The following is a 12353-nucleotide window of genomic DNA, read 5'->3' as shown; positions in this document are numbered from 1 at the left end:
ATTTGTTCACGCAAGCAAAATATAGGGGACAAAATGGGTGGAGTCTATAAGGGGTGGGGCTTCTGAGAATTGGGAGGGGTCAAAATGGAAGGACGGGGTCTTGCGCCCCACCATCTTAAAACTTCACCAGCCGCCACTGAATACTAGCATTCAACTTTCTCTCAATACAGGTTTCTTTTAAAGCTCATCTTGCTGGGATAGAGTTACATAATGGATAAACAACATACTTTTCCTAGAGAAAATGCTGTTCCAGGTTTCTTTTGGTGCTAGTGGCAAAAACCAAGCCCAAGCATTCACATGATCACCTCTAATAAAGATCTGAAATCTGGTCTTCTGCTTCAGGAAGAAAGCATGAAAAAATGTGTAGGTTTTTGGTTATGGGACTGAAAGGAGACAGAAGCAGCATTTTCTCCAGGAAATAAAAGTATTTCAGCCCTTCTTTTTACCATTTATCTACCCATCCAAGCAAGACTGTTATCGAAGTTAGCATGAAGAGGAAATACACAAAGTTCTGATATAGCTATACTATATAGAGTATACAGTTCCTCCAAGACAAAAAAAGAAAACAGCTAGGCAGTATCAATTGTAAGGTCACCTGTACTATCATCAAAACAAAAAAGAATAAGGTGCATTTAAAAGATTGCATATGTAAACAAGGAACATACATAGAAAAAAAAAAAAATTGGAGTTATAGGGTATGGTCAAAATCAGAAAATACAATATGGACACATTGATGGGTGAAATCATTAGGACAAAAAGATGGCATACAGTATGAATAATATTAGTCATTTTCCCTCAATTGTAGTGCTCTGTTCACTGACAAGGTAGGTTACATAAACTAGTCCCCCATCGGCTGAAGGCCATGGCTTGGCTGGTGAATGTTAGAAGGTTATTTCAGCAATCACTTCATTGTAATCCAGTGTGGGCGCAGCTGTCCATGCAATCACTGACTCAGAGGGGCTGGCACTACCAACCCAAGAAGGATTCCATAAGCATTTGGAAGTGAAGCCTCCCGGACTAAGAAGTCACATATGGAACAACATAATTTCCAGGGAAGGTTCCAAACTGCTGTGTTCTCCAGCAGACACCTGAGAAAAGGAAAAAAATGGAGGACTTACACATTTCGGTGATACATACTGTCAGGATCTTTTATTCCTGTTCAGAGTCACTTACCTACATACCACCCATCCTCACACTGCTGTGTCACAGTCACCACATCCCCTGCAAGCAACTGCAGCTCATCTGAGTTATTAGGAGAGAAAGGAAATACTGCTCGGTACCTGAAAAAAGCAAGAAATTATATTTCCTGATTAACATCTTCAGTAACATAACCCTATTTACATGATTGGTACCACTGTAAAATCATGATAGGGACAATAATCCATGACCTTTACATTTTAGGAACACCACTGTGACGGTGTTCACCGTCACTGGAATTTAAGGACAGATGGGTGATGGTTTGGATTGCTTCATATTTGTCAGCAAGGTCTCCATGTAGAAATATTGAGATTTGTTCCCATTTGCCATGAGGTCTTTGACCAGGAAGTACAACTCCTAATATGGTCATTCCAGGAAGTTCAATAAGGAGACTGACTGTCTAACAATGTTGCTTTTGTCTGAGGTGGCTTTCCATTCACCTATTGTCGGGTGTGCTAATGAACCCACCTGTTGTCTGCTAAGGGATGTATTGACACTCAGAGTAATGTGTATTAGGGGGGCTCGTTATGGAACCATTGTTCTGTGTCTGGCTATTGTGTACATTGATTGTCCCCTGGGGGCTTCTGTCTCATTACACATAACAGTCCTTCTAATCAAGCTAACGGGTCAATCCCTGCTGACTCATTTTCAAGTCCTCATTTGCATGGCTAAGGAGGACCTGAATGAGAACGGCATGTACTGTGCAATTGACCAATGGGAAAGCGGTTGTTGGGGGCAGGATGTTCCAAATTCTGTATAAAAGTGTGCTGTGTACTTCAAATAAATCGTCTTCCTGTTTGAACTTACATACAGCCTGCCTGGTGTTTGTTCTAATGGATTCCTAACGGCACATAGCGGTAGTTCGGATCCCGGAGCCTTGGTTGACCGAACCATCAGACGTTGCGATCTGCAAGCTGACTCACTAGAAGCAGAGGAGTGTCGGGAGAGCGGTAGCAAGCGAGCAAGGGTCTCGTTACAACCTCAACTGTAAAGATTTGGCCACAAAAGGCTATCTGACCTGTGGTCCCCATGCAGGTGATTATTGACTTGTCAAACAATTTTCTGCACTGTGCTTTGGGTAGAGTTAGTCATATTAGTATTGGAGAAGGTTTAACTACCTCATGTCAGAGCTGCCCCTCTGATGACTGCTAATTTGAGGTCGGTTACATTTATAAGTAGCAGGAGAGGTGAAGAAAGCACAGAACCACAGAATAGATAAAGCAAAATGCACCTTCCCATCCAGCAAGAAGAAAAGTAAGCAGCACAGTAGTGATATCACTAAATGTCACTCACTTCCCCAGACTAGTAGTCACGGGCAGCTATGCTTATCTGATCTAACACTGCAGATTTACAGCTATGACTCTAGAGCCACAGGAACTGCACTGCTATTTTTTAGGAGGAATTAAAGGCCAAATGAACATTTTCAGCTTACTGTTTAGGCACAATTACCATTTCTGCATGTTCCCTATCGGATAGTTGATCTGCACTTTTGAAGTTCAGGACCACACAGGCTTTGTTTTAGCAGAAGCAGTATCATATTAATTAAGTAAGAGTGAGTTAACTAACCTGTAATTAAGGTTGTACCACATCATACAGGCAGTTGTATCTTGTAGAAATATTTACTACAGGGATGCCCTGTCCTCTTCCTGTCTCTAAACTTTCTATACTGCAGGGTTAATAGCTTTGGATGTTCTATAAAGCTGCTGTAAAAGAATTTCTGATGAGAACCCGCCCTTTCCTCCCACTTCCTCCATTGAGAAACATTATTTTTTCACTGCTTTTACTGTCTGTAACATGATCTATGAATGATGGAGAGTCAGTCTGATAAGTCACAAGATTCCCTCCTCCATTCACAGATCGAGTTTTAGGCAGGTAACAGCAGGAAGCGGTTCGCCATGTGGACGTTTTTCACAGGAGCTTCAGAGAAGACCTAGAACTATTAACCCCACAGTGCCAGAAGTTCAGAGAAAGGAAGAGGACAGGCCACCCCTGCACAGAAGGTTTTGACAGGTTTCAGGTGTTTGCACGATGTGGGACATACTTCATTACAGGTAAGTTAGGTCACAAAAACGATAGAGAATGAGTTTTTTCAAGGCTCAGCTTTAATTGTACCAAACTGGCAATATAAGTGCAAAACAAGTTCCCAGAAACTGACTGCAGATAACATATCATATCTTACTTCAGGGGGAACCCTGTAGCCCAGAGCATTCATGGAGAGTACTGTATGCTTATGCACCCCCAATTACCTGCTGCCTACTCCCAATGTCTGTGCAAACCCCAGGTTCTTGGAAACCCTCCCCAATGCAGTGTGGGTGGTTTGTGGATGTCATTGGCGGTATGCGTTCTTGATTCTTTAAAAAGCTAAGATATGCATGTGAGTTCATGGGACTCCCAGACCATGCTTAAGACCCCCTTAAATTAAGCGAACGGAACCTGTAAGCTATGGATGGTCCCAATATTACTATAAATTAAAAAAATGGTAACGCTTCTATCAAAAACTAAAAAAACAAGTATTTGTTGTAGATAATCTTTAATATGTATCAGTGTTAATTTTGGCAGCAAATTTCAATTTAGTTTTAGTCTTAGTCTTAGGACTAAAATGGCATTTTAGTTTTAGTCCCATTTTAGTCTTCTGCAAGTGTTTTAGTTTTAGTAGTATTTAGTCGACTAAAACTCCAGTACATTTTAGTCGACTAAAACGTCCTACATTTTAGTCGAATATAACTCATTTTAGTCATCTATAATCGAATGGGTGTAGTTCAATTGTAATTTGAAATGCATTATTTAAGCATTTCTTTACAATTTCCAAACTCATTATACTGTATACTCCTGCTGGTCCTGGAGTGAAAAATCTAATATGTTATTATTTATGGTATTAAGCTTTTAGCATGCACCAGTGTTAATTTTGGCAGCAAATTTCGATTTAGTTTTAGTTATAGTCTTTTGACTAAAATGCCATTTTAGTTTTAGTCATATTTTAGTCTTAAGACTAAAATGCCATTTTAGTTTTAGTCGTATTTTAGTCATCTGAATTGTTTTAGTTTTAGTCGACTAAAATTGTGTTAATTTAGTCGACGAAAACGTTTTAGTCGGTTTTAGTCGACAAAATTAACACTGATATGTATAGGCTGCAATTTAACATCTAGAGACTGAACTTAGTAAGCTCTCCTACCAATCAAATGTCCTATTATGCCCTCATTTGCTAAACTACAAATTTGTAGAATTTGTAGGTAGATCTAAAACACAAAATGATTTAGCCCAAAACAGAAGAATCTCTGAAAAAAAAAAAGGCTCCTCAACCCAAAGGGATTCGAAAGACAGCTAACAAGTATGACGGATAGTCCCCATCATTTATATGTCTTAGGTTCTAAAACAACTTACATAGTCCCCTGGAGCTGCTGCAGTTTATTGGATACAGGTGCCTTGACAACACATGGTTTTTCTCTGAGTGTGACACCATTGGAGACCTGATAAGGAAAACAAGATAATTGGCCTGAATATACGGTTTATGTATTGAAGCAGTTTAAAAACGATCTCTGGAGTTTTTCTACATCCTTACACCTGGAGTGGTGGACTCAGGCACCTGGGCCATCCTTGGCCATCCACGTTCTACATCATATGCCTACAAGGGACCAGTGTGCTAAATGCTTGTTTTTAAAGATTTTAGTAGAACAGAAAAAACTAAGTGAGAAAAAAAAAATACAGATTGTATATAATTGAAACCCGCTCTTGGAACAAAAAATCATGCAATATAAAATTCTCAAAGAACATAAAAAATATGTAAAAAAAAACTTTATATATTTGCAACTGCTGCTCACTAAGTAAAAACTTAGAAAAAGTGATGTATTGTAAAACAGCGCTTGCAAAAATGTAGAATTAAATGAGTGTAAGTCACTAATGTGATAATGATCATAAAGTGCAATCGTGCTACATCCAAAATAAATACTACAATAATTAATCACAAAAGTGCAATAATGATATTACAATAAAAATGGTGCAATAAATACAAGGTGCAATGGTGCTGAGTGCAACAATGCTTAGTGCAACAAAGGCCATGAATATAAATGCATACTGGTGTGACAGTCCAATGTAACTGCCCAAAATAAATGTCCAATACTAAGTGCAACGTGCTTAGTGAAACAAAGGTCATAAATACAAATGCACACTGGTATGACAGTCCAAAGTAACTGCCCAAAATGAATGTCCAATACTGAATGCAACGTGCTCAAAAGTGCTGCTGCCAAAAGGTGCAATAAGTGCTTCTCACGGTGCAAAGGTGCCACAAATCCCTTAGGGAATCCACTCACCAGAGCCGATGGACCTTTCAAAAAAGGCCAAATGAGCCTTATAATCAAATGGACCGGACTCCTCCAAAGAAAAAAACAGTAGATCCCCCTTCTCAAAGGATAAAAACAGGTGTTCACATATAGGAAATATAGATGTCCACATATAAGGAACGAGCAATCACACAGTCCTTCCGGGAATGCACCCGGCGTGCGTTCCACGGACTCCAGGAAGTGACGTTGTATGGTTGCCACTACTGGAAGTGCGTCGACGCACTGTTTTTTCTTTGGAGGAGTCCGGTCCATTTGACTATAAGGCTCATTTGACCTTTTTTGAAAGGTCCATCGGCTCTGGTGAGTGGATTCCCTAAGGGATTCGTTGCACTTTTGCACCATGTGGAGCACTTATTGCACCTTTTGACAGCAGCACTTTTGAGCACGTTGCACTCAGTATTGGACATTCATTTTGGGCAGTTACTTTGGACTGTCACACCAGTGTGCATTTGTATTTATGACCTTTGTTGCACTAAGCACGTTGCACTTAGTATTGGACATTTATTTTGGGCAGTTACATTGGACTGTCACACCAGTGTGCATTTATATTTATGGCCTTTGTTGCACTAAGCATTGTTGCACTCAGCACCATTGCCCCTTGTATTTATTGCACGGTTTATATTGTAATATCATTATTGCACTTTTGTGATTAATTATTGTAGTATTTATATGGATGTAGCACGATTGCACTTTATGATCATTATCACATTAGTGACTTACACTCATTTAATTCCACATTTTTGCAAGCGCTGTTTTTCAATACATTAAAAAAAATTTAAAAAAATTACGGTACAAGTTGTTCAGCCTCAGATGTCAAATAGAAGTTTTTTAGAAATTTTCGGTTTCACTCTAGAAGCCAAGGAACATGTATGTATGCTGTATTTACACCAAGGATGAACACAATCTAAGACCTTCCAGTAATGAACTCTAGTGGTCATCACAAAAAGGCTGTAATATTAACTATTTGTGCTGAGAGGAGTTATTTTTAAAGCTGAACACTGGGTGCAGAGATTTAAAAACATTCCACAATAAGTATAAATCCTCTTTAGGTGCATCAAATGCCTTTGCTGACCCAATTATTATTTTGTAAAAGTAGTGATGGCATTATCATTCTGTTGAGAGCTGAGCTGTGGGAGGGACCATTAGCAGGTCCATACAGGCTGTATGCAGAAAATGACAGAAAGGGGCGGATACTGGACCAGACACCCTGCACAGAAGAGAGAGCAGCAGTGCCTAGTCTTTATTACAGGGAGCCACTACACAAAGATAACACTTCACACTGGATTACTGCACAGATCTGGAAGAAATATATAAGTAAATCAAATAAGAATTCACATGCCTTTTGTATTTAGACAATATTTGCTTATCCCAGAGTTCAAATTTTTTGGTTTTGGATTTAATAGAATTGCGATCAAGTTTTTTTTTATGGTCTGTGTGCCTGCTAGATAGATTCACTCTTCTGTTTGTTCTTTTTACCACTGTCAAAAAAATAAATTTATAAACTTTCACTGCTCTATTCAAACCTGAAAACAAAGTTTTGGCTATACACACACTTTAAACTAAACACATTTTTTTGCTCCTAAGGGGCCTGACTGGCCAATTTCCAGGCCTCAAGCACAGGCACACGGGGCAGGGAGGAACTTGCTAAGTCCTGTAAAAGATTCAACTTTTAATAAAGTCAATACTGGGGAGTCTCAGGGTGTTTTGGCTGAAAATTGGAGCAGCAAAGAGCACAGGAAGGCAATTAGGGGAAACCTACTATGTCTGTAGATCTAAAACTTGTTACTGTGCCTTGTATGGGCATGTGCTGGTAAATTGTTTATGATGGCCAGTTTTCTTGCTAAGTAAAACCTTTACAGTTAGCTTCCTTGTGTCACAAACTACCTTCTCCTGTCTAGAAAACCATGCTTCCTTCCTTTCAGCCGTATAGCAATTGAGCAATGACACAGAGAATCTGGTTTCTATAAAGAACAAGTCCTCCCTCAGTCTATGTCTATGTATTCCACTGATGAGTTAGTGTGTTAGATGTGGTTAGTACTGACCTGCACTATAGGCTTTGTACCTTTCATTGCCTTAACTTGAGGGATCTCCTTTTTCTCCAAAGGCCCATCTTTAATCTGCACATAATTTTCTGGAAACAGACCAAGACGTGGAGAACCTTCAACTCGCCCTTCAAGCCACCTACCATCCACCCTGCGAATTATGGAGACACGCTGACCCTGTTACAGAGACAACAAAAGAGGCACACTGACACACAAACAAGGACCAACACAGTAGGGGTATAGCACATGCAGGGATTAGACTGATCACAGACTGAATACAGTACTATTTGGATATGAGCACATGAACAAATACATCCTTTTATGTTTAGTGTGTTACAATGGTTACCCATAGAATGCCATTAGAACACAGAGCTGAATTTCTATAAAGCCAACATAGGCCATGATCAGGGCCAGCAGGGCTGCCAGGGGCCACACGCTGCCACCCTACTATACCCTGAGCTGGCCACCATGGTGGAGGTTGAGGATCAGCAATCTGTCTTTTGGTAAATTTAGCAATGGACACATATGAGGACATATACACTGAATAAAGTATAAATGCAACACTTTTGTTTTTGCCCCCATTTTTCATGAGCAGAACTTAAAGCTCTAAGACTTTTTCTATGTACGGAAAAGGCCTATTTCTCTCAAATATTGTTCACAAATCTGGCTAAATCTGTGTTAGTGAGCACTTCTTCTTTGCCGAGATAATCCATCCACCTCACAGGTGTGGCATATCAAAATGCTGATTAGACAGCATGAGTATTGCACAGGTGTGCCCTAGACTGGCCACAATAAAAGGCCTCTCTAAAATGTGTAATTTTATCACACAGCACAATGCCACAGATGTCACAAGTTTTGAGGGAGCGTGCAATTGGCATTCTGACTGCAAGAATTTCCACCAGAGCTGTTGCCCGTGAATTTAATGTTCATTTTTCTACCATAAGCCGCCTCCAAAGACATTTCAGAGAATTTGGCAGTACTTTCACCCAGCCTCACAACTGCAGACCACGTGTAACCACACCAGCCCTGGACCTCCACATCCAGCATCTTCACCTCCAAGATCGTCTGATACCAGCCACCTAGACAGCTGCTGCAACAATCGGTTTGCATAACCAAAGAATTTTTGCACAAACTGTCAGAAACCACCTCAGGGAAGTTCGTCTGCATGCTCGTCGTCGCCGTCCTCATCGGGGTCTTGACCTGACTACAGTTCCTCGTTGTAACCGACTTGAGTGGGCAAATGCTCACATTCGATGGCATCTGGCACTTTGGAGAGGTATTCTCTTCACGAATGAATGCCGGTTTTTACTGTACAGGGCAGATGGCAGACAGCGTGTATGGCGTCTTGTGGGTGAGCGGTTTGCTGATGTTAATGTTGTGGATCGAGTGGCCCATGATGGCTGTGGGGTTATGATATGGGCAGGCGTATGTTATGGACAACGAACACAGGTGCATTTTATTGATGGCATTTTGAATGCACAGAGATACCATGACGAGATGAGATCCTGAGGCCCATTGTTGTGCCATTCATCAACGACCATCACCTCATGTTGCAGCATGACAATTCACAGGTCCATGTTGCAAGGATCTGTATGCAATTCCTGGAAGCTGAAAACATTCCAGTTCTTGCATGGCCAGCATATTCACCGGATATGTCACCCATTGAGCATATATGGGATGCTCTGGATCGGCGTATACGACAGTGTGTTCCAGTTCCTGCCAATATCCAGCAACTTCGCACAGCCATTGCGAAGAGGAGTGGACCAACATTCCACAGGCCACAATCAACAACCTGATCAACTCTATGCGAAGAAGATGTGTTGCACTGCGTGAGGCAAATAGTGGTCATACCAGATACTGACTGGTTTTCGGACCCCTATTACAGTAAAACTGCACATTTTAGAGTGGCCTTTATTGTGGCCAGCCTAAGACACACCTGTGCAATAATCATGCTGTCTAATCAGCATCTTGATATGCCACATCTGTGAGGTGGATGGATTATCTCGACAAAGGAGAAGTGCTCACTAACACAGATTCAGCCATATATGTGAACGATATTTGAGAGAAATAGGCCTCTTGTGTACATAGAAAAAGTCTTGGATCTTTGAGTTCAGCTCATGAAAAATGGGGGGCAAAAATAAAAGTGTTGCATTTATAATTTTGTTCAGTATATATACACACACACACACACAATGTTATAGATGTGTATTTCCACGCTATGGACCTAATAGTTGCTTGTGGCTGCTGCCCCCACCTTGACTGACCACCAAAGTGGCGTCTACAGAAAAAGGAGTATGCAAGCAAAGGTGGGTATTGGCGCTACTCTAATTGTTCCTAAGTATATATACTTATATATAACAAAAAACTGTGCTTATATGAAAAATACATAACTACAAATATATGTCACCCAAAAATACAGTATATATCACCTTAAAAATACATCATCATAAAATATGTGCAAATTAGCAAACCAGTTAACCACTTGCCGACCAGTCACTGGGACCGTACTGTGGCAAAGTGGTTCGATTCCATCCAGCAACATAGACCTACGTTGCTGGACTCCTCCCCTTGTGGGCGGCGCTCGCGCGCCGCCGGAGGCTCGCTCCCGCTGTTTTCAGTCACAGCCGGAGTCGGGCCAGGGGAGGAGCGCCGGTGATCACCGCCGCTCTTCCCTGATCGTCGGGGAATCGAGTTTGGAGATCCGCCCGCTTGTGTAAACAAAGCGGGCGGATCTCCTAAGTGACAAACAGTGACAGATTGCAGGGTTCAGCAGTCCCGCAAAAAAAAAAATGGCAGATTTACCAAACATAGGTAGCAGAAAACAAATTGGCCAAAAATTTAAAAAAATGTTGATTTTTACATTTTTTTGGTTGGGAATTGCATATAAAAAAATGTGAAAAATATTATTTTTTCAAAATTTACGCTCTTTTTTTGTTTATAGCGCAAAAAGTAAAAATTGCACAGGTGATCAAATACCACCAAAAGAAAGCTCTGTTTGTGGGAAAAAAGGATGTAAATTTTGTTTGGGTACGGCGTCGTACGACCGCGCAATTGTCAGTTAAAGTCGCACAGTGCCGAATCGCAAAAAGTGGCCTGGACGTAAGACAGCAAAATCCTCCGGTGGTAAAGTGGTTAATCTGTGCAAATGTTTAGTGGTGCAAATGCGCAAAAAGTGCCAGTGCTAAATACACTACAATACAATCCCGCCTTGGATGACTACCCGCTCTGGACTTGATCCTGATTGTTCCTGATTTCGCTCTTATTGCTGTTGCTCTAATAAAATGCTTTATTTTACTTGCATCTTCATGTGGTCTGGTTTCCTGGCACCTTGACAGTGACCTATGGACAGAGTGGGAGACAGCGAGCTTCAGATGGGGAGGGAAGGTGGGCTATTGACGCGGGGGAGAGAGGGTGACCTGTGGAGGGTGGCCTCCCTGATGGGAGGAAGAGAAGGCAAGCTGTGGATGGGGGGAAGGTGTGCTGGGGATGGGAGGAAGAGGAGGCAAGCTGTGGATGGGGGAAAGGTGAGCTGTGGACAGGAGGAAGAGGAGGCAAGCTGTGGATAGGGGGAATGTGAGCTGTGGACGGGAGGAAGAGAAGGCGATCTGTGGACGGCAGGAAGAGAAGGTGAGCTGTGGACAGCAGGAAGAGAAGGCGAGCTGTGGGCGGGAGGTAGAGAAGGCGAGCTGTGGGCGGGAGGCAGAGAAGGCGAGCTGTGGGCGGGAGGCAGAGAAGGCGAGCTGTGGACGGGAGGAATAGAAGGCGAGCTGTGGACGGGAGGAAGAGAAGGCAAGCTGTGGACGGGAGGAAGAGAAGGCAAGCTGTGGACGGGAGGAAGAGAAGGCAAGCTGTGGACGGGAGGTAGAGAAGGCAAGCTGTGGACGGGAGGAAGAGAAGGCAAGCAGTGGACGGGAGGAAGAGAAGGCAAGCAGTGGACGGGAGGAAGAGATGGCAAGCTGTGGACGGGAGGAAGGTGAGCTGTAGACGGGAGGAAAGTGAGCTGTGGACGGGAGGAAAGTGAGCTGTGGACGGGAGGAAAGTGAGCTGTGGACGGGAGGAAGGTGAGCTGTGCATGGGAGGAAGGTGAGCGGTGGACGGGAGGAAGGTGAGTGGTGTATGGGAGGAAGGTGAGCTGTGGATGGGAGGAAGGTGAGCTGTGGATGGGAGGAAGGTGAGTTGTGGATGGAAGGAGGGGAGGAAGAGAAGACAAGCTGTGGATGGGAGGAAGAGTAAGCAAGCTGTGGCTGGGGTGGAGCCAGGTAGATCAGAAAGTTTTGTCTTGGCTAGGAGACATGGTGAGGTCTTCCATGTGGCAACTAAAGTTCAGTTCTTTCTACCAGTATTGTATTGTAGGGGTATTTGGTTGTTTTCATAATTTTTGTATAGTGCAAATCCTGATTTCTAGAGAACAGTTATCCACTGAAATGACAGGGTTAGCTTACATAAACATGGGAGGCAAGTTGTTAGAAGTGCAAACAGCATGGTAGAAAAGCAATAGACAAGCAATTGAAAAATTGTCATGTTCATACAGACGTCTAAAGTACCAGGTTTTTATACATCTGCTAAATTGTTGCTCTCTTCCATGCACCTATGGGGAAGAAAAATCCGGGCTGTGTGCAAAACTGGTTTCCTTTTACTGGCTAGGGGTAAAGCACTTTGATGGGGTCTTGGTGAGGTTATGGAGGGGCTAGCATGAGAAACTGTTTGGTGGTGAACTGCTGTCTGACTTTAGACAGCGAGTTCTGGGACTGATGTGATTGTCTCTGTGCATTCTGCT

At 42.3% G+C, this 12353-nt stretch overlaps 1 protein-coding gene across 8 annotated transcripts in view; it reads right to left on the bottom strand.

Annotated features, from left to right (window-relative positions):
* Positions 1 to 1005: 1005 nt before the first annotated feature.
* Positions 1006 to 12353, bottom strand: part of SORBS3 (sorbin and SH3 domain containing 3) — a 125752-nt gene continuing 114404 nt past the window's right edge. For 6 of the 8 annotated variants that reach the window (XM_082255777.1, XM_082255775.1, XM_082255779.1 and 3 more), the window contains exons 13-16: positions 7577 to 7753; positions 4579 to 4664; positions 1174 to 1280; positions 1006 to 1088 (exon numbers count right to left, since the gene is read on the bottom strand). In XM_082255777.1, the coding sequence (XP_082111903.1) occupies positions 1018 to 1088; positions 1174 to 1280; positions 4579 to 4664; positions 7577 to 7753 (441 nt within the window). In that variant the 3' untranslated portion in view covers positions 1006 to 1017. Of the gene's footprint in view, positions 1089 to 1171; positions 1281 to 4578; positions 4665 to 7576; positions 7754 to 12353 lie in introns of those variants that run through there. The other 2 variants (XM_082255781.1, XM_082255782.1) reach the window with 2 other exon arrangements.

The sequence above is a fragment of the Pelophylax lessonae genome, assembly GCF_965119305.1.
Source record: "Pelophylax lessonae genome assembly, chromosome: 4".
NCBI classification, from domain to species: domain Eukaryota; kingdom Metazoa; phylum Chordata; class Amphibia; order Anura; family Ranidae; genus Pelophylax; species Pelophylax lessonae.
This window is presented reverse-complemented; position numbering and strand designations above follow the sequence as displayed.